The 20,039-nt window shown below is 44.8% G+C and overlaps 1 protein-coding gene across 2 annotated transcripts; it reads right to left on the reverse strand.

Annotated features, from left to right (window-relative positions):
• Nucleotides 1-6,959: 6,959 nt before the first annotated feature.
• pdcd6ip (programmed cell death 6 interacting protein) lies at nt 6,960-19,636 on the reverse strand. 2 transcript variants are annotated; one of them, XM_052070918.1, is made up of 17 exons: nt 19,307-19,636; nt 15,904-15,958; nt 15,751-15,820; nt 15,284-15,411; nt 14,877-15,030; nt 14,465-14,565; nt 12,972-13,088; nt 12,678-12,900; nt 11,842-11,965; nt 11,580-11,757; nt 10,645-10,756; nt 10,003-10,421; nt 8,880-9,014; nt 8,698-8,792; nt 8,488-8,605; nt 7,460-7,659; nt 6,960-7,372 (listed from the first exon to the last, which is right to left on the reverse strand). In XM_052070918.1, the coding sequence occupies exons 1-17, from the start codon at nt 19,510-19,512 to the stop codon at nt 7,180-7,182; spliced, it is 2,628 nt and encodes an 875-aa protein (XP_051926878.1). In that variant the 5' UTR covers nt 19,513-19,636; the 3' UTR covers nt 6,960-7,179. The 2 variants fall into 2 exon arrangements, with proteins under 2 accessions (XP_051926878.1, XP_051926877.1); XM_052070917.1 differs by having other exon boundaries at nt 12,972-13,103.
• Between the last annotated feature and the right edge of the window lie 403 nt (nt 19,637-20,039).

Here is a 20,039-nt window from a genome sequence, read left to right on the forward strand (position 1 = left end):
AAAATGCACCATCTTTAGCATTCACACAAAAAAACTGATTCATTATCCTGGTGACAAGTGGCGTCATTGAGTGAGCATTTCATTTTCGGATCCTGTGTCCTGACCGTCAACAGAATGCGTGCACCAAGCCCCGAGACGAATGCGCATGTGGTAATTTTAGCCGGTGTGCGTCAGTGCGGTCCGAACGTTACAAAACCAACGAGCGCCAACATTAGTAGGCGTCCTCAACTTTTTACCTTTTCTGATCAATGAGCACCTGACTCACTGAGAGAAGCATTCCGAGGGAGGAGCTCGCTGGACGCGGAAGGAAAAAAGACTCGGTAGGCCGCCCACGACAGACGGCACCACGTGAAGAGAGAAAGAGAGAGAGAGAGCGCGAGTGTGTGAGAGAGGAATGCTGCACAGGAAGTGCACCTGTTCAGCGGGCGAGGAGATCACGTCGTCTTGCGGTCCCTCGTAGGTGGGTCGGACCGCAGGTTGATGAGCTTGCTCGAGCACGCTTCAGCAACCATTTTCAGCCCAAAAATGTCTGAGAAAGAAAAGGAAATATAAATCGTTTAAAAAAAAAGTAAAATAAAATTGCAACGCAGTAATGTAAAATAAGTAGAATTTTTTTTTAATTGAAAAAAAGGCCAAATAAATAAAATGCAATCTAATATATCTAAAATGAAATAAAGCAAAAATAAAATATAGTGAGATCAAAGACATCAAATTAAATGAAATTTAATTAAAGCATAATCCAGTAAAATGTGAACTATTCAGCGAAGTCACAAGGATGTAAATTCCTGGAACGACAGCAGTTGTTCTTCATCATGTCACGATAATAAATTCAAACGTGTCACTGCACGCTGGCTGATTACTTTTCTAAAAAAAAAACTTTTGTCGAGGGGGAAAAAGTGACTCCGTTACAACAGGTGAGGGGTCGACCTTCATCGAGATGGATTGTCTTCGTTAGCGCGGAATCGATGACTTGATCTTCAAAGATACTTCCTGCTCCTCCCTGACCTGCTGGCCCCTTTGCTTCACTTCTCTCATTCCCCCCCCCCCCCCATCTTCTCCTCTTCGCTTCTCCCATTCCCGATCCTTTTCTTCTTTCTCCTCCGCCACGGGCATCACACGACGGCCTTTAGCTGCGTGGTGTGGCTATTTATATTTGTTGCTAATGAGGCGAGATCTCAGCGGCTACCATGGCAACCGTCTCCGTGGAGACCGTGCTCTTGGATACATCATCTCCCGTCCCACTTTAAAACGTCCTTCCCTTGCCAACGCCAGACTAATTAACGCTCGGTTATCGATGCGTGTGCACCTCGCCCTCAACAACATTTTCAACAAATGAAACGCACCAAACTTTGTAGCGGAAAAAAATTCCGTCATTTGGGTGGGCACTGCTGTCGGTTGTAGCTCTCAATTGTGCTAGCGCGCACACACGCATGGGTGAGCGCACCTCTTTCCCTCCTCCCTTGTGGAATGTAGATGAGGATGATGGGCGCACCTCCACGAGCACCTTGGTGGCCAGGCAAAGTCAGCTGCCGAGAACTTGACGCACGTCATTGCTGCCACCTGTTCGGCGGGAACAAATGCCGCAGAAACGCACACTCAAGATCTCCCACGCGGAAATACGCACACACACACACACACACACAGATTTCTTCACACTCATCCATATAGACTGACACGCACACCCACACTTTCTAAATACTCAAAACATTCACTCTTGTACGTTCTCGCGCCCACAAACAGGCACACGTGCTCTCACACATACGCTGACGACGTATACACACACGCACTTTCTAATCTCTCTCTTACACGAATATTGACTCTCATTGCACATACAGAGACACACAGACGTTCTCACGCTCATAAATACCCGCACATGCGCACACTTTCCACTTTCCTCTCTCACACAAACATTCGCTCTCTTAGAACTATTGCACGGGCACTCACACATCAACACAAACAGACAAACACACCCAGAGAAACTTTCTCTCACACACACACACATTCTAAAATCTCTCTACACCCATAAACACACTCTCACACACACAAACTTTCTCTCAACACAAATAGGCAAACACACACTTTTCCTCTCACACACACACACACACACACACACGAGACAATTGCAGATACAATCTTGCACTCTCTCTCTCACACACAAACATTCAATCTCTTCTTGCTCCACAAGCACACTTGCCCAAGATAGCATTTATAAACAGTGATTTAACCTTCTTAGCCCCTTAGCTATATGAGATGTGCCATACAACTCCTCTAAGACAAGTAGAACCCCCTTCCCACAACCGTAATGTCACCTCATCCCCCACCCGGGCTCAAACCAACCCCCCGTCTCATCTCGTCATGCGTGAGTCATCAGAGGGTGAGAGGTCTGAGGCAAACAAGCTGCCACAGTCGGACATGCCATAACAATGCAGCACCTGTCAGGACCTCTAAAGAAAGAAGTTTGGGGTGTGTGTGTGTACATTCCTGTGCTCACAGCTGTCACCCGCAAGGGAACAGTTCTGTCAAAATCTCAAAGGGAATATAAAGATGCCACCACTGTGTGCGTGTGCATCTGTGTGTGTGCATGCACAAAAAGTTGCCAAATTGATTGGTTGTCTTACTTTGTGGCAGGAAGTGCCACGGAACAAGCTAACAATACAGTTTGGAGTTTTGATGCACAAAATATTGTTTTTTTCCTAGAGGATAGAAAATTATTTTTAAAAAATATGGGAGGAATGTGCAAGCACAAATCCGAGAAAGGTGGAGGTGCACTCATCCTAATTATTATCCGAAGAAGGAGGGGGCGTACCAGCTGGGTGCCACCTGAAAGCACATTCCCAAAAAAGGTGGGTGGGGGCTCATCCCAATCATCATTCTAGGAGGGAGGGGGTGCGCCAGTCTGGTTAATACAGCCACCTAAAAAGCACAGCCCTCAAAAAGTGTGTGTGTGTGTTGCTCATCCCAAGCCAATCATTCTGGGCTCATAGCATTCATCATTCTCGGAGGAAGGGGGTGCGCCGGTGCGGTTACCGAGTTGCGAGTCACCTTTAAGTACATTCCCAGAAAGGTGGCGACACACTCAACACAAATATCATCCGGGGCAGGAGATGTAGTGCACCAGTACAGTTATACAATTATGAGGCACCTGAGAGCGCATTCTCCAAAAGGTGGAGGTGCGTTCATCTTAGTCACTATATTAGGAGGGAGGGAGTGCACCTGTGTGGTTACACAATTGAGCCACTTAACAAAGCAGAGCCCCCTCCAAAAAGAGAACCACAAAAAGACGGCAAAAAAGGTCATCGTGAGGGTACACTCATCATTATTTCTGGAGGGATGGGGGTGCGCCTGTGCACTTACACCATTGGGAGCTACTTGACACTCGGCAACAAAAAGAGAAACACAAAAAGCGAGTGTACAAAAGGTTTATTTTTCCACATTGTTGTGTAAGGGCTCGTTTCATCTTCCCACTCTCCTTCCTCTCGCACCCCCTTCCCTGAGCACACACCCCTCCCCCCCAACTCTCCCACTCAGGTTAGACCCAATGGAAGGTGCCAGGCATCTCAGCGTGAAAGAATATTGCCATCTATTTTTTTTTTTTCATACCGGTAATCTCTTTCCTCCCTCGACACCCACACGCACTTTGGAGTGGGGGGTGGAAAGAAAATGAAAAAGGGCGAGGTGGTAAGGTGGTGGGAGGGGCTGCGCGCTCATGAGAGCCAGGAGGTAGTTGTTATAGTAACTGTGTTTCTGTACCTGTCAATCACGGCTATTTCGGGCCTGCGGTTCCTGTGGGTGGTGCGTTATGAGCCGTGTGGCGCGCAGAGCTGCTTCGACAAGGAGAAAATTATAATGCGTGCAAATTAACACCCTTCATAGCGCGCACCACTTTTTCTCACTTTGGTGTGTGAAAGACGGTGCGATATTGTGATTCCGGCAGGGAAAAAAAATGTGCAGATGCAAATGCTGAGATGATGATGATGCATCACTCAAAACACCAAATCTATTAAAAAAAAAATAATAATGAGATGTTAGCAAGTGAGGTAATGGTGATCATTCACTCCTGACATCCTGCGTGAAAAACAAGTTGATTAAAAGTCACAAGGCAAAAATAGCATTGAGAAACTAAGTTAAAAACAATTTTTAAAAAGCTAAATTAAAATTAACTTACCGGAAAAAAAAATCTGAAACAAAGTGAGGGAAAAATTTTGGAGGTGCCAAGATGGCCGCCACGTTGCATTGGGGAGCCATTAAGGGGAGGGCGGCTAATTAATAGTTGTCAGCGCAAAGCCGTTCGCCGGCGTCATTCGCTTTCCGCGGCAATTAAAATGTGACACGTGCACCGCCGGAGAACGTCTTGTTAAAACAGGGCGTCGGTGAGACGCCAGACACCTTTCGTTGCTGCTGCCATGCTGTTCTGTATTCCTAAATAAATCAAGGTGTGTGTGTTTTGTGTCACTTCCACTTGCCCAACTTTTAATGCATAAATCACAATCTTAAGGGATTGCGTACCCACTACAAAAACATCAGATAGCTTTTATGACGGGGTCAAAGGTTCAGCCGGTATTAGAAAGTGAGAACACCGAAAAGCGGTAGTATCATACTGGAGGTGCGCGAGATTAAACTGGAGGGGGTTAAACGTGACAGTTTACTCCATAAAATTACAAAAAAGGAAGGAAAATGAAAAATAGCATTATTGAGGATTTTTCTTTTCGGAGGTGCGCAACTCTTTTGAGCTATTGATAATGGCGCACCGCTTCATTTTTTTTCTTGATAAAATAAAAAGCTTATAGTGTTGCCTTGAATTACTCGTCAGCTGAGTTTTTCCTCTGACAATGTTTTGCTTTGACTCATGAGGAAAAAAAATGCAGTGACGAGTCTGCTAATTTAATGCTAACACAAAGGAAATTGCCATAGACTGGCTAATGCATAGCATCTTTTTGGCGGTGATAGAACTGCTATCGCTGCACAAACGGTGCAGGATAAAACAATAGTTACCTCCATGGGAAACAGAGTCACAGTAATCTTTTTCATTTCTTTACAGAATGTAAAAAACGTTTTTTTGGGGGTGGGGGCGTTTTTAATGGTGTAGGCAAGGGCAGAGTGTGACTACTGAAGGCGGTGCGTTATGTTTTCAGGTATGCCTTAGGAGTGGAGGTGCAAGTATTTTTTTTAACTGATTTTCAACGTTATCCATTAAATTTTTTTAAAGATTTGTTTTTGTCTGCATCTAGGAGAGAGCAAGTGCGTCAGTGAAGTCAAACTATTAAAGAGCGAGTATTTCAAAACATTCAAATGACAAAACAAGAACAGGCAATAGCAGTTTGGGTACCGGAGGGCAGCGCCCCCCCCCCCAACCCCCTGGGGTGCATGCAAGCAATCTTTAGATTCGATTAAAAGTCAAGAAGCCGGCGCTCAAGACAAACCTGACAAGGCGGGGGGGGGGGGGGGGGGGTGTTTGAAAATGGAAGGACGGAAAATGGCGGAAAACATGGCGGCTGGTGTGAAGAGGAAGAAGAAAATGAGAGGGTGAGGGAGCGGAGGGGGGGGGGCGGCAGAAAGGGAGCGTGATGGATACGGGCAGCCTACCAGCGGCAGCTCGCTGCCAGCATGGCCGCGCATCCATCCAGACGTCATGCCGTGTTCACCATCTGCCACACGCGCGTACGCTACAAGACCAGATCATTTACACTCCCGAAAAAGAGAAAAAGGGGCCACTGTTTAAAAAAAAAAACTAAAATTAAAAGGTGGCATGGCAAGCACAGAGAAAGACACGATCACTCTCTCAACACAGTCCCCTTCTCAAACCCACCTCTCACACCCATTATCATTCCGAAACTCAACTCACTTTAATGCACTCCTCTCACACACAAAAACTCCGTCCAACACGTTTCATTGTCACTCTCACATTCACTCAAAATGTCGCAGCGCGCACCCAGCAGGGGGACAGGGAGTGGTGTTGGTGAATGACGACGATGACGTATGTAAACAAACACGTATGCAAATCACAAACCATGTATGGAGTCCAAAATATCGCATCTATTTCACCCCCCCCCCCCACCACCACATCGAAGACAAGTCGATATCGTAATTATCGTGACAGGCGTACTCGCACATAGGCCCTTCTCTCAAACAGTCTCACACACTCACCCATGCACCCACTCTCTCATGCACACACACACGCACCCTCTTAAAAGCTCTCTCACAGTCATTCAAAAGGACATACACACAGTCGCTCTCACACAAACACGCATGGGTCCGCGCTCTCGTAGATAACACACCTTCATTAGCCGTTCTTGACAGCAATTTAATAAGCGAGCATCACCCGTGGCGGGGAAAGTGACGTGATTGAGACGGAGACCTCACAGGAACGCAATCTGCATGTCATTTAAACATGGAGGTCTGCCACCCCCCCTACTAGGCACTCAGAGGGCCATGGGGGGTTGACCAATTACTGTCATTGGTGGCCCTGCCACCGTGTGGTCGCTTTAGACTTTCTAGCCACATTTTTTTTTTAAGGAAAATAAGTTTTTTATTTTAAGGAAAAAAAACGTATGTAAAAAAGTGGACATAAAAAAAGGTAATTTAATTAGAATCAACTAATTTTAAAAAAGGCCTCTATAAAATCACATTTGAAACTAAATCATCTTTTTCGACGGGTAAACCCTGCACCTGCACTGCAAAGAAGACAAGGACTTTCCTAGGGGTTACCCAGTCATATTGTTTTATACATATATTCATATTTAATAATAATAGAGCACGTCGCTCGGGTTGTACAGCTTGCGATTGTGACGTGGTGTGGTTCCGAGCTAACAGCCATGTTGCCTATGTTTGAGAGGAGGGACGTTAAAGAGAGAGGAAAAAAGAGAACCCGTTTGTGTGTATATCTGCGAGGTGGCAACAGATTAATTACAAAAATAGGCTAGCTGATAAAGAGGGTAAGAGTTTTTTTTTTTTTTTGGTGGTGGTGGTGGGGGGGGGTTACACAGCCCCCATACACCCGCTGGGGAGTCCTCCAGTGCAGACCAGTCAGGGATGGCGGACATTTTGTGTTAGTGTGTCAACTAAAGTAAGGAGAAAAAGTGTTTCCGAGATCCCAGAGGAAAGAAAACAATGTATCAAACTTCCTGAAAAAAAGGAGAAAAAGTGTTAAGGGGGAGGGGTCTATGTTGTGGGGGTGGTGCTTTACTGCTGAGGGTAGTAGTTCTGCTGCTGCGAGGGTTGCTGAGAGGGCTGCTGGGGGTAGCCGGGGTAGCCCTGCGTGGCCGGGGGTGCCGCCGGGTAGCCCGCCTGACCTGGGGCAGCCTGGTAGGGCATGTAGGGCACGTTGTACTGGCCGTAGGCGTATGGGTTGTAGCCCATCGGCATCTGGAAGTACCTGCGAGGACACAGCATCGTTAGGCTTATACAAAAAAAAAAAAACAAAAGGGGGGGGGGGTACACATGCGTTCAGTACGGAACTCACTGTGGGTACCCCTGGTAGGTGGGGTAAGGGGGTCCCTGCGCCGTGGAGGGCGGCGCCATGGGTGGTGGGTTGTTGGTGGAAGTGCCGGCGGCGGGTGTAGCGGTTGGTGCGGTCTGCGGAATCAAAACAGGTGGGGGAGGCCGAGCAGGGGGCTGGGATTTGGCTTGGGTCTGCTGGGGGGTCTGCGGCGGGGGCTGGTTCTGCAAGGACAAAGACGAGTGAGGGACAGGGGCTTCAATTTTATTTTTTAATTACTCTTTTTTCTCTTCTCCAGGCAGGGCATGGAGAAGAGGAGGCGTATCAAGTCTTTGACATTTTGATGTTTTTTTTTCCTTCCAAAAGGTAAAAAATTATAAATCTTAGCAAGTCCCTTAAACAAAAAAAAATAAAATAAAAAAAAGGATTTACATTGTAATATGTTCAGACTTTTATTTTGGGTTGTGTGCTGAAGTGTGGGGGGTACGCAAAGTCAAGTTACACAAGGAGGTGCATGGCTAAAATAAAACATTCGGGAAAAAGATTTGATGTAAATGACAATGATCAGCTTGCAGTAGGATAAGCGGAATTTCGGTGAAGATGTACATTTTTTTTGCAGGGCGTGCCGAAGGAAACGGGAGTGCGCCAAGTCAGTTGGGAAGTTAAAGGGGATACGTGTCAAAGTTCAAAGGCCTTGGGCAAAGAAGGCAAAAATGCTTTTATTTAGGTAGCTTTGTTTTTGGAGGGTGTTTCCTACAAAAAGCTCAATTAGGATGGCGAAGGGGTTCTGTGGCTTGACGTATAGTTCCCCTCACCCAAAACTGGTTAGGTTAAAGGTCATCCATATATATTTTTTTCCCCTCGGATGTGTTTAACTCATTCAGTACCAGCCAATTCTGGACCAAGTCTAAAAAGACGTTTAAAAACGTCTTTGGGAGTGAATGAGTTAATAGTAGTGCGCACACACACACACACACACACACAATTGTGACATTTCATGGCGTGGGCTGATGTTTGAGGAAACATGCAGGCCCGACGAGGCGCAAGCTTACAAATATGGTCCTCGGAGCGGGGGTCGGGCCACCGACGGGGGCTGGGGGTTGGCTCTGGTAAGCGGGGACGTTGAAGTTGGGGGCGCTGGGCTCACGAGCAATACTCTGCTGCAGCTCTCTAAAAAATAATAATAAATCAAGAGAAAAATAAATAATTTAACACCCATCAAAAACCAGACAAGGACCACCTCCACGGGTTGAGTGACTCACTTGAGGAGCTCATCCCGTTCCGTCTTGCGAGCAAAGACGATGTCGCAGCATTTGTTCTGGAACTTGAGTAGGATCTCGGTCAGGTCGTTGTAAAACTGCGAGGAAGCGGGTGACACAAAACGGACGTGAGCGCCGGTGCCGCCACCCGACACGGCAGGACGGACGGACGGACGGGAGGGAACCTTGGTGCCTTCGGAGAGGTTGTTGCTGATCTGCATGTAACTGTCGTGGGCAGAGGCCAGCTTCTTGAGGACCTCCTCTCGCTGGTTGGCCTCCGTGTTGGACTGCTTCAGGTTGCTAAACTCCTGATGTGACGTCTAAAAAAAAAAAAAGAAAAAAGAAAGAAATAGGATAGGTGGCAAAGTCACCTTTTCACGCATCTCGTTTCACGCCCTACCGACTCCCTGACAAACGGTGAGATCGGAGCCGACGTTTATTATGGCTGATTTAATGCCGCCGCGCTTCAAAAATCACAGCGATGCTCAAAGACGAGCAGTCACCGTTACAAGTGGTGCGTATAGCCGAACCTCAACTTTCAAGTAGTCACTTGAATTATTAAAAAAAAAAAACTTTTGCCTTTGGTCGTGTCGCGCAAATTTCTACAAACTTCACAGCAAGCAGCAGTTTGGCAGAGAATGTCAACAATATTTTTTTTTCAAAAAGGCTTTTTGCCACTTCCAGTTCTAACTTTGATGGACCTTGACGAAATTCGCTAGCTTAAAGCTAACTCATAAAGGAAACCTTTATCGGCCCACTGAATTATCATAATGGACAAACAGATTAATTGTATTTATATTAAAGACTTTCAACTTTTTCTTTTGGGAAGGGGGGAGGTGCGCTGGAACAGATAAATGGCATTTCAATTCATTTAAATAAAGGAGAAGATTTGAGACAATGTGACCTCATACAACTAATTCAACTCTTATGTCATGCCCATGTATTTTATGCCTCCTAAACCCCCATTAACCTGTGAAGAGAAAGTTAGCGCTGTCAAGAATGTTTCCTTGGGTGTCTTGGGGGTGTTTTTATTTTCTTTCAGTCTTACTAAAATGCTGGGTGGCGTTTATTTCTTTTGTTATGACAGTTCAAGGATTAATTATGCGATTAATCGCTTCCTGGAATTTTATTCTGTCAAATATTGGAATGGAAAAAATAAAATAAAAAAAATATTGGCTGGACCATACTCGTGTGTCTTATGAGGAGTTTCCTTTTAGTCTGTCTAACTTGCATTTCACCGCTTTTTACTTGAGACATGTTATGACAAATCTGAATCTAACGTGGTGGTGGTGGTGGTTCGTTGATGACCTGAATCTGTCCCAGCAGCTCCTCCTGCTGGCGGAGGTTGGCCATCACCCTCTGGTTGTGCTGGCTGTACAGCTGGTCCAGCTGCGCCACGGAGAGCTGTTCCTCATTAATGGCGCCGTCCTTCGCCAGTGCCGTCAGGAAGGTGGCGGACATGTCGAAGGTCACGCCCTTGATGTCCGATTCCAGCGCCTCGCGCTCCCGCTTCACCTCGTCCAACCGGGCCAGCTGCGAGCGCAGCACGCCCACCACCTCGCTGCCCTGGAGGGTCTTGGTGGGGTTGGCGGAGGGCAGCGCGGCGTTCAGCTCGCTCTCGGACTTGCACAGCAGGGCGATCATGTCACAGTGGACGTTGTAGCGGTCCTTCACCACCTGGTCCGCTTGCACCGCCTTGTCCAGGATGTTGCGGAAATTGCCGCCCTCTAGGACACAAAGCCGAGACCTCAATTGTCGGGGGCGACTTTGGTTTTTCAGCCTCCTGCTCGGTAAAAAGTACATTAACTCATTCACTCCCAAAGACGTTTTTAAACGTCTTTTCAGACTTGGTCTAGAATTGGCTGGTACTGAATGAGTTAATGGATCATTTATGCCCGTTGTGGTTGGACATCATTTTTAAACCCAAAGCTAAGTGTGTGGCGGTTGTACCTGAGCGAAGGGGCTTGTACAGGTCTCCAGACGGGGTCCGGTTCCAGCGTTGGTTGAATTTGGCTCTCAGCTCAGTGTCTGTGGTCTCCTCGTCATCCAGCATTTTCAGCGCCTTGAAAGTCACGTACCAATTTGTTAACGGAAATTGAGATTCCTGCTTATGCTGAATTTCCACTGGTGTCTTCAAAAGGGACTCATGACTCACAGAACACAAAAAAAAAATCTGTCCAGCAACTTGGCTCAAAGCTGCGTATTTTTCTCTCTTTTGATTCCACTTCAGCTCTTTGTCTTTTTTTTTTAATTCAGTCCTCCCCAACACCATCAGTCGTGTCTACTTTTGGGAAATGTTCGACTTTGGACTTTTTCCCAGTTTGTCAACAAACTTGGAAGCGCGTTTCAAGTCGATCCTGCCGTCTGTCTGCATGTTTGTGTACAGGGCGGTTTGGCAGCAGAGATAGTGGACGCAGAGTCCTTGGCCCGAAGATCAGTGGATTCAGTTTTTAATGAAGATCCTGATCTGGGATTTCCGCCATTAGGGGATTATTAAGGCTTTCTAATATTTGTGTGTGCGTGTGTGTGTGTGCCGTCGTGGCGATCTGTTCAGAAACAGCATCATCGCATGCTACTTTGTCACGCTGCCGGCATGCATTTGAAGCGGCCGCTTCCATACCAACACTTTGTTGTTGCCGCTCCGTGCTGGCGCTTCAGCAACGCTTCTGACAGCCTCTTACGGAAACTTCATTCCGCTTTATTTAAACTCAACATTGTACATGTTTCATAATGTGCCAAATATTCGATGCGTTGTCGAAACATAAATTGTGTTCTATGGGGAAAATGATCATTTTTTTTACCCAAGCATTTAAAAAAAAAGGACCTTTCAGACGAGATGCATCATTTGAATACAATATTTTTTGCACACGGTTATCATTCCTCACCTCGTCCAGAATTTCCCTGTTGCGGGTGAGCAGCTCAGGCAAGTCTTTGATAAGCTGTTCGATGCTCTGCAGCCCCCCTTGCTGCACCACCGAGCGAGCCTTTTCGGCAATGGACTGCGGCACCGAGTCTCCGGAGAGGTCCTCCAGAGCGGCTGGCAGATTAAGGGATGCCAGAACCCTGGTGGAACATTAGCCATCAAAGTCAGATTTGCTCGACCCGCGAAGCACGAGGTGGCGGCAAATGTGGACCAGATGCGTTTACCCGTTGCAGAGGTTGGTGGCCTCCCGCATGGTTCCCACCAGTCTGTTGACGGTTTCGGCTTTGCGCTGACCGTACGAGCTCATGGATTGCTGTACCGCCATGGGAACCATCTTCTCAAACAAGTCTGGCGAGAGCACAGCGAGATTTAGAATGATAGAAGCTTATTTGCCTTCCTAATTCGCATAATAGTTGTCGCCTCCATCAGAGTCGTCATTGCAAGAGGTTCCCACTCTTCCACTTGCTTTTTATTTATGGACCTTTTAAGGACTTTTGAGGACTAATTTAGCCATTTCTAAGGACTTTTCTCCATTTAACTGGGGGTTCATGGTGGATTTAATGAATAGAAAGCCACATATCACAGAGCTGGTGTTCAAATCATTGCTACCACAGAAGGCACACATCTTTAAGTTTTAGGGGCAATCAGGTAACCCTTTATTTGACATACTGCATGTCAAATTGGCCCGAAATGACCCGTAGTGATCACCATCGGAACTGATCGGAGATGGCAGGAAACGCAGAACGGGAACCAGAAGGCATGTAGCGCGACATGCGGGGTTTAAGGGGAAGGGCGTTTTTTCCTGAAAAAATATTCATTGGAAGGGTGGGGAAAATGACATACACAAATTAAATGATCACCACATGTTAATTTTTACCGATTTTTATTGATTTTAGAAGCTTTCCCTGAAAATTACGGACAATTAAGAGCATAACTGTGCTGGATATAACACATGCATACAGCACATGTGACAATAAAGATTCAACTCAATACAACTTTTTATGGATTTTTATGAACTTTAAGGACCCGCGGGAACCCTGGTATTGTGTGTGTGTCATACCTGAAAACTTTTGGCTGAGCGGCGGCGTGATGGCGGTTGCCTTAACCAAAGTGGCCTTGCCGATGGGCTCCAGATCCTTGATCTCAGGCACACGGTCGTGGTAGATGAAGTCGTTGTCCTTCTTGGCAGCGGTGAGCGATCGGTTGATCTTCTCGGTCAGGTCCTTGACGCTCACGTACTCGTCGTAGCGCGACGCAACCGTCTTCACCAGATCGGCCGCACGCTGAACGCATGGAAGGCGTGAGAAACTTCCTTTGCACTGTTCTTTTTTTTTTTTGCCTGCGCACCACCTACCTGCAGGCGAGCGATTTCCTCGCCAAACTGCTTCTTGTGCTTCGCAAGGACGCTCTGGTGGAGCTCGGCATTGGCCTGCATGATGCAGTGCTTGGCCGCAAGCACCGGCAACACTTCCTGAAAGTAAAAATACTGACCAGGGAGAAGGCAACCACAGAGTGGGAGGCACACAAATGCACACACACATGCACGGTTACCAAGGCATTCCGACAACGACAACAGCAAAAGCAGCCAAGGGGGTGCAAAATAAAAACAGCAAGGAAAAAAAAAGGAGGGGGGGTTAACACGCCACCACCACAGGAGATGCAGAAAGAAAAGGAAGACAACGGGAGAGAAAACAGAAGAGGCTGTGAGTGGTTAACCCTTCAGCAGGAGGTGCCAAAACCTCACCCAAAAGTTAACCAAACGCACACATGCCGCCAGTGTGCTTTTCCAAAGCTAATTTCAGATGCACCGCAGGTCTTAAATAAACATGTTTCATTATTATGGTTGGACAGCATCGTATTGTTCCGAATCTTTTGACCCTCATGAAGCTAATCACAATAATGAAGACGTTTTTCAAGTGTGTCTAGAGTTGTGACCGGTGGGGTTTCGAAGACACAATTTCGAAGCTCCACAAAGAATGATAAACTTTGCCTGATGATGTCATCAACGTGAACCAACCAATCAGAGGAGTAAGAAGAAGAGAAGGAGTAGGAGCCCAAGAGTGGGGGGAAAAAAAACAAGAGGCCACATGTGGACAGTCCCACAACCAGTGTCATTCTATTTTATTTCATACATGATTCATAGACATTCATCATTTTAGAATAACTTTTTTTATAGCATTCTGCAATTATTATATTTCTCATCAATTACTATAGATTAATGATATTAGACAAGATGAGGTAAATGCATATTATTTTATGATTAAGTGATTTGTAATTTCATAAATTTGGAAAAAAAAAAATCTGTTGTGTCCAACAAAAATCAAAAAGGTTCAAATTTGTCAAAACTGTGCTGATGACATTAAAAAAGACAATTTGGAGAAAAAAATAGATCAATGTAATTATGTTTGTTTAATAATAATAAATTGTGACCTTTTAATTTGAAAAAAAAAAAAAAAAGATTCACATGCCCCAATGTAATTTCAACAAGATGAATGCGGTTCTATTTTTTTTCCAATTAGAGAACATGGACCTTTAAACAGCGCCTCTGTAACCTGCCTAATGAGTAATCCGCAAGATAAAAATCCATTCGTTTTATCGTATGGAAATGAATATGAACCTCTAATTAAAAAAAACAAAAAAAAAACTTGGAGATAAACACGGCCTCTCAATCAACTAACTAACTGAATAAAGAGCTGAACGTGCCCCTCCGTAATTATGTTGGCTTGTTGGAATGCCGAGCATAGTCGTGAGCCAGGTACAACAGCACATACACAAAAAAAGAGCTTTACACGCACAATGACTGAGCGTGTGTGTCATCGGTTGTCAGGTTGAGCATGTTCAGCATACCTTAGGCAGGTTGTCTTTGTACTGACACTGCTTGAAGGCGTCGCAGTAGAAGTCTGCCGCCTGATTGGACAGCTTGGCGATGATGGCGTCCTTCATCCTGTCTGAAGGCGACCACAAGTTTTTTTTTTTTTTAATACTGCATGTGTGCGCATAAAATCCCTTCTAATTGATGCTTCCCCCCATCTGCACTTGAGTAAATAAACAACCCCCGGCCAACATCTTGTTGCGAAAATATGGTCATGCACAACTCCGGAGACAGAACTGGGCCACAAGATGGATCATTGCGATGATAAATGTCCCCTGGTGGCTAATTAAGAACGCTGCATGGCTCCCAAAAGTAAGACGCTAAAGATAACAGGAAGATCGTGGTTCTGATTTTAGCAGCGGTAATAAATCAAATGGTTTGTTTTACCCGTGGTGGCTTTGAGGAAGAAGACCTCCTGGGCCTGCGCCAGCATGATGATGCTGAGGGTGCCCACCGTTTCGGGAGCTATGTCCATGGTGGGCTCACGGTTGAGGGCCGACAGCACCGTGTCTTTGATGTGGCCGAAGGCGCCGCTCGCCAGCTGCGCAACAAAACACGGTCACATTCAAGATGTGCTCCAAAACAACATACCTGAGGGTGTCCACTCGATTTCAGTTAAGAGTGTCAGTAGAAAATGCTTCTCAACAAACTTCCTCCGAATTAACCAGAAAGGGTCGCGTAAAGTTGAATGCAGATCTGACTACGTTTATGAATCAGGGAATTTATTTCAACTTTTTAGGACTATAGTCGACTCAAAGCATCCATACGGGTGGGTCAGCGGCATGCTAAATCACCTGATAATATTTGGCGGCGTTTTTGAGGCCCTCGTCGTTGTCCAGATTCTGCTCGGCGGCGATCTGGCTGGCCAGCGCTGCGGCGTTGAACAGCACGCACGTCTTCTCGTAGCCCAGGCTGGCCAATGCTGCGAAACATGGGACACATTTTAGCCTCTCAAATGACAAACCTTCAACTATCTAGCTCTTTGAGCTGCTTTGACATTTTGTTTGCAAACAAAAAACTAACGCTAGCAGACTAACACATACAGGTCTGGTAATTCTCTTTTTTTTTAATCCACTGTTTTAAGATTGTGTCCTAATGCGTGCGTTGATAGGCATCTTGAAATTTCAGGGATAAAACACACAAACACACCCTCGCGCTCAGATGTAACGCAACAATACATTTTGTTCAATCTGTTTGGCCATGTCATGTGATCTATTTATAGCAAGTCGAAGATGAATGGTCATCCTGGTCAAGCGCTTACCAAGCTTGACGGAACCGCCAAACAGCGAGCCTTTATCGAAGGCATCTTTCCACGTGAAGGTTAAGCACAGCTGCAGAGGGACAATCAAAACACGGTCATTGATTGTTGGAGGAGGGGGTGCGTGTGAAAAAACAGCACTGTGTAATCCATTACCTGGTTTTCACAGAAGGGGAACTTGGGCTCCACAGAGCATAGTTGGTCATAATATCTGTAGAGAGGGAACACGTGACACTGCTCAAAATGGGCGCTTAAGATGTAGATTTACAAAAACCTCGTGCTAACATGGCGCTGGCTGCTATAAGTCTCTTCACTTAATCTTTAACCAATTCTAAATGTTAGCTGGTAATGCTAAGCACAAGCTAGCTAAATGGCCACTCGCTAGCCGCTATACGTATTGTTACTTGTTATTAAAATAACGGGTACAGTGTTATCATTTATCTGTGATAATAAAATGTGTTAGCTACCAACAAAGCGCTAACAGGTTATCTTATTTCTTAAAACTGCTCATGTTTAGTGCTAGCTTGCTAGTAAATTAAAGTACACTGGCCAGTTTATTTTATGACAAACAGCTAACAGCAGCTAAAAGGACTAACTACCAGCGTTTAGCACAACTTGTTAGCTTCATTTTACATTCAACGTTTTATTTCTTAAAACTGCTCATGTTTAGTGCTAGCTTGCTAGTAAATTAAAGTACACTGGCCAGTTTATTTTATGACCAACAGCTAACAGCAGCTAAAAGGGCCAACTACCAGCGTTTAGCACAACTTGTTAGCTTCATTTTACATTCAACGGCCAACTGAAAATTGTAGCTGCTAACGTTAAGTGCTAGCTGACTAGTTTCCTTTTACGCTTACAATCAACGTTAGCTGCTAACATTAAAGAGTAACCCTCAACTTCTCGCATACGCTTGCTTGTACCTTTTAACCGAAAAAGTTAAATAAATCAGTGTCTATTGTATAAACATTAGGCTGGATGAATTAGTCACACGTGTTATGTCGACATAAGGGGATCTGATTTGAGGAAGTACTGTGACAATGATTAGTGGGACTTGGCCACAGCCAGGGCAAACTCATGTTAAGACATTTGTGATATAACAAAAAAAAACAAGCAGACAAGCAACGTTGGAAGGTGAGCTGAGGCGTGGTTGAGTCAAGAAAACCCGAGCGCACACAACGGTTGCCGTGGTGATTTAAACAAATGCTCTGCCGTCTCGCTCCTCACTCCCCAACCCACCTTCTCTGGTTGTTGTTGTTGTTCCCATGGCGACATGAAGGAGCAAAGGTCCACTGAACCAATGTGTTGCTCTTTCACACACAGATATTGCACCAGAGATAAATTGAGCATGCTACGACAAGATCTTTTTTCTGCTCAGCCTCTTGATCGCACTTGCACATGCGCACGCACTCAAATCTCTTTTACAGATGATGCAAAATGGAGCTATAATTATACTGCTACTGTGCTAAACTAAATAAAGACTAGGAGAAAGTTAATCTTGGCACTGATAGTCAAAAAAATCCCCGAAAGCATAGAACATACCTGACTAGTCATGTCAGTGGAATCCTGCCAGTCGCTTGGTAAGAAGTCTAACAACATCGCTTGGGATTTTCAAGTCATATGACATGCATGACACGTATGGGAAAATTGTGAAGATAAGAGACAAATGAGGTTCCTTTTTTTGGGGTGGAGTGGGGACTTCGCCAAAGATTTTTTTTAATGCGTTTGGAGAAAGTCGGGCTTTTAGTAAATACTAGGATGAAAAAAAGTAAAATATTTACAGATAATTAATTCTAGATTAAATCTGTTTTATTTTAGAGAAAGAAACATTTTGTACAAGAAACAACATTTTGTACAAGAAACAACGGTGGGATCGTTGGAGGAAAGAGGTCGGAACCTGACATCGTCAATTTGAAAAAATATACATATTAAATAACACACTCGATGAAATTCCCCCTAAATTAGAAAATAAATCACATTTTAGGTTCTTGAAAAGTAAAATGTGGCAATCGCAGATGGTCATGTTAACTTGTTTTCTAATTGACGAAAAACACTGTTTGCCCTTCGTCAAGAAAAAAGTTGATAAAGTTAGCACAATAATTTTTTTTTTGCATGTAAAAAGCGATACATAAAATAAAGATCAGGAAAATTGCCCCAATTATTTTTATTTTTAGAAAAAAAGTGTAATTTTAAAGTTGTACATATTCTATTCATACATAAAACTTCTGAATATATTTGGTAAAAATAGAAGATCCTTTGAAAAAAATGTCCCATTCTGCCGAGTAAAATCTCAACATAATTTTTGAAAAAAATAAAGCCACGACATTGCTTGAGATTAACCCTTTCTTCCACGAAAAACGAATTTGCAAAAAGTTGGACAGTATTGTTAAAGCGTTTTTCAATGATGTGAGCTCGATTAATCTACTTGCTAATATGTCGTGGTTACATGACAGGAGCAAGCATTTCACTGAGTAGGCAGCCTTCGGCAAGTGCTCTTCGAGAGCCTTGCTCTTTTGTTCTTTTTTGTTGTTTTTGTTTTGTCACATGTTGTTTGTTGTTTCATCGTGTGGACCTTTTCAGCGTTTTTTTGGCCACGACATTCGTCAAAGAAGTATCTGTGCTTGGTGGTTGCGCCTTCTCGGCAGCACGCCTGTACCAGCACAGATTTTGATTGGGAGCAATGTCGGCGCCATTGACTGTCGGTGCCGGACAGACGTGGGGCGCTTGTGTTTTTTACGCCTGTAATGGGTAGCATTTTTCACAACCCCGTTTTGTTCAGTGGAAATGTGGGCGCTGTTGGACAGTCGGCGTTGGTGCGGCTGCATGGATGGCTGCTGAAGTTGAGGATGAGAAGAGAGGAGCGTCGGCACAGAGCGCCGATGAGTATTTGGAACCGAGAGTCGCCGCTTGGAATTGAAATGGATTTCCAAGGGACACGAGAAATGAACCAATCTCTTTTTTTCGTCAATGGATGCTACAGTTTCTTGTTGACTTTGAAACTTAGCCGACGTGTGCACATTTTGAGCATGACGTGTCTGATCCACTGGTAAAAGGACACTTAGATTCTCTCCTCTTTCATCTCAAACTGCTTCAAACAACAAAACGTGTGACGGAAAAGTTGTTAGGACTGCACGACTGTCCGTGTTTTATGTTGTGTGTTGTGTTTATTATTTTAAATTTATGTTTACTGTTTTGTTAAGCGCTTTGTTACAACTGCCGCTGTTGTGAAAGCGCTATATAAATCAGCATGTATTGTATTGTATTGTAATCGAATTCAAGCGTGCTAAAGTCCGCCATCAGCGTGAGTTTTACTGCAAACTAAAACAAATATTGTAAATAAAGTTATCGCTGCCCCAAATTATTATTTCTACCAACGCTTGGGTGACTTACTGGATGGTCAAGCCCAAATAGCCAGCTAACTACTTTAGCTTAGCCAGCTAAGGATAACGCAACTAACGCATCAGGGTGCGGCGAGGCAACATTACTGAATGTAAAATGGCGGCTACTCCACTTCTACTAACAACGACAATTTCCCTCTGTTGCAGATCACTTCGTTTTTCACCTGAGCAGGCTCTCCAGGCAGCTCTCGTGTTTGTCCAGCGGCCTTCCTAGCGCGTTCCGCCGTAGCTTGTTGAGTTCCTCCACGGCTCGAATGTACTCCGCCTGCTCCTCGCCCGCCGGGTAAGTGGACGTCACGTATTTCGACAGGGGCTTGACCAAGTCCACTTCCGAGGACTTTTTCAGCGGCACGGAAATAAACGTCGCCATTTGGTGCGTCAACTTTGTTCGGGGAGAGGACAGCGAAGGTCCACCGATCGACCACGGAACACAAGCGAAAAGCCAGTAGATTCACTTCCTGGATCTGGCCTGTCAAATGACGTAATAGAGATGGGAAATCTCGCGCTGCGCAGACTCAGTAGGTTGGCCTTTTATTTTGTTATTTTTTTAAATAACAATAATAAAATATTGTTTTTGAATCAACCTTTTATTTCAAAACAAAAGAAGGAAAATAAATGCAACAAATTCTATTCTTAGATATGAAGTAACGAAGGATTTTTTTTCAACCAAAATGACTTGAAAGCTCAGTGCTGTACTTGGCTGAGCTTGCTTATCTCGGTAATTGATTAACAAATGTCTTTTTGTTTATTGCCTTTTACTAAATAAGTATTGAATTATGATGAATAGTTTGAAAAGAATGTATATTTATCGTTTATCAGGAAAAGGCCATGAGAAAAGTCTCTTTTTTTTTTAGAATGAGTCACATTCTCCAGCAAAATGTAACCTTACACAAATGA

This window comes from Hippocampus zosterae, chromosome 7 (genome assembly GCF_025434085.1).
Source record: "Hippocampus zosterae strain Florida chromosome 7, ASM2543408v3, whole genome shotgun sequence".
Classification (NCBI taxonomy): Eukaryota; Metazoa; Chordata; class Actinopteri; order Syngnathiformes; family Syngnathidae; genus Hippocampus; species Hippocampus zosterae.

What these genes read in the sequence shown, in the direction of transcription:
- pdcd6ip (XM_052070917.1), bottom strand. Translation starts at nt 19,512, where the DNA reads ATGGCGACGTTTATTTCCGTGCCGCTGAAAAAGTCCTCGGAAGTGGAC. An exon ending in AGCTGCTGGGACAGATTCAG is followed by an intron (nt 9,015 to 10,002) that starts GTCATCAACGAA and finishes TTTTTTTTTTAG; the next exon opens with ACGTCACATCAGGAGTTTAG. An exon ending in ACCTACCAGGGGTACCCACA is followed by an intron (nt 7,373 to 7,459) that starts GTGAGTTCCGTA and finishes GTGTCCTCGCAG; the next exon opens with GTACTTCCAGATGCCGATGG.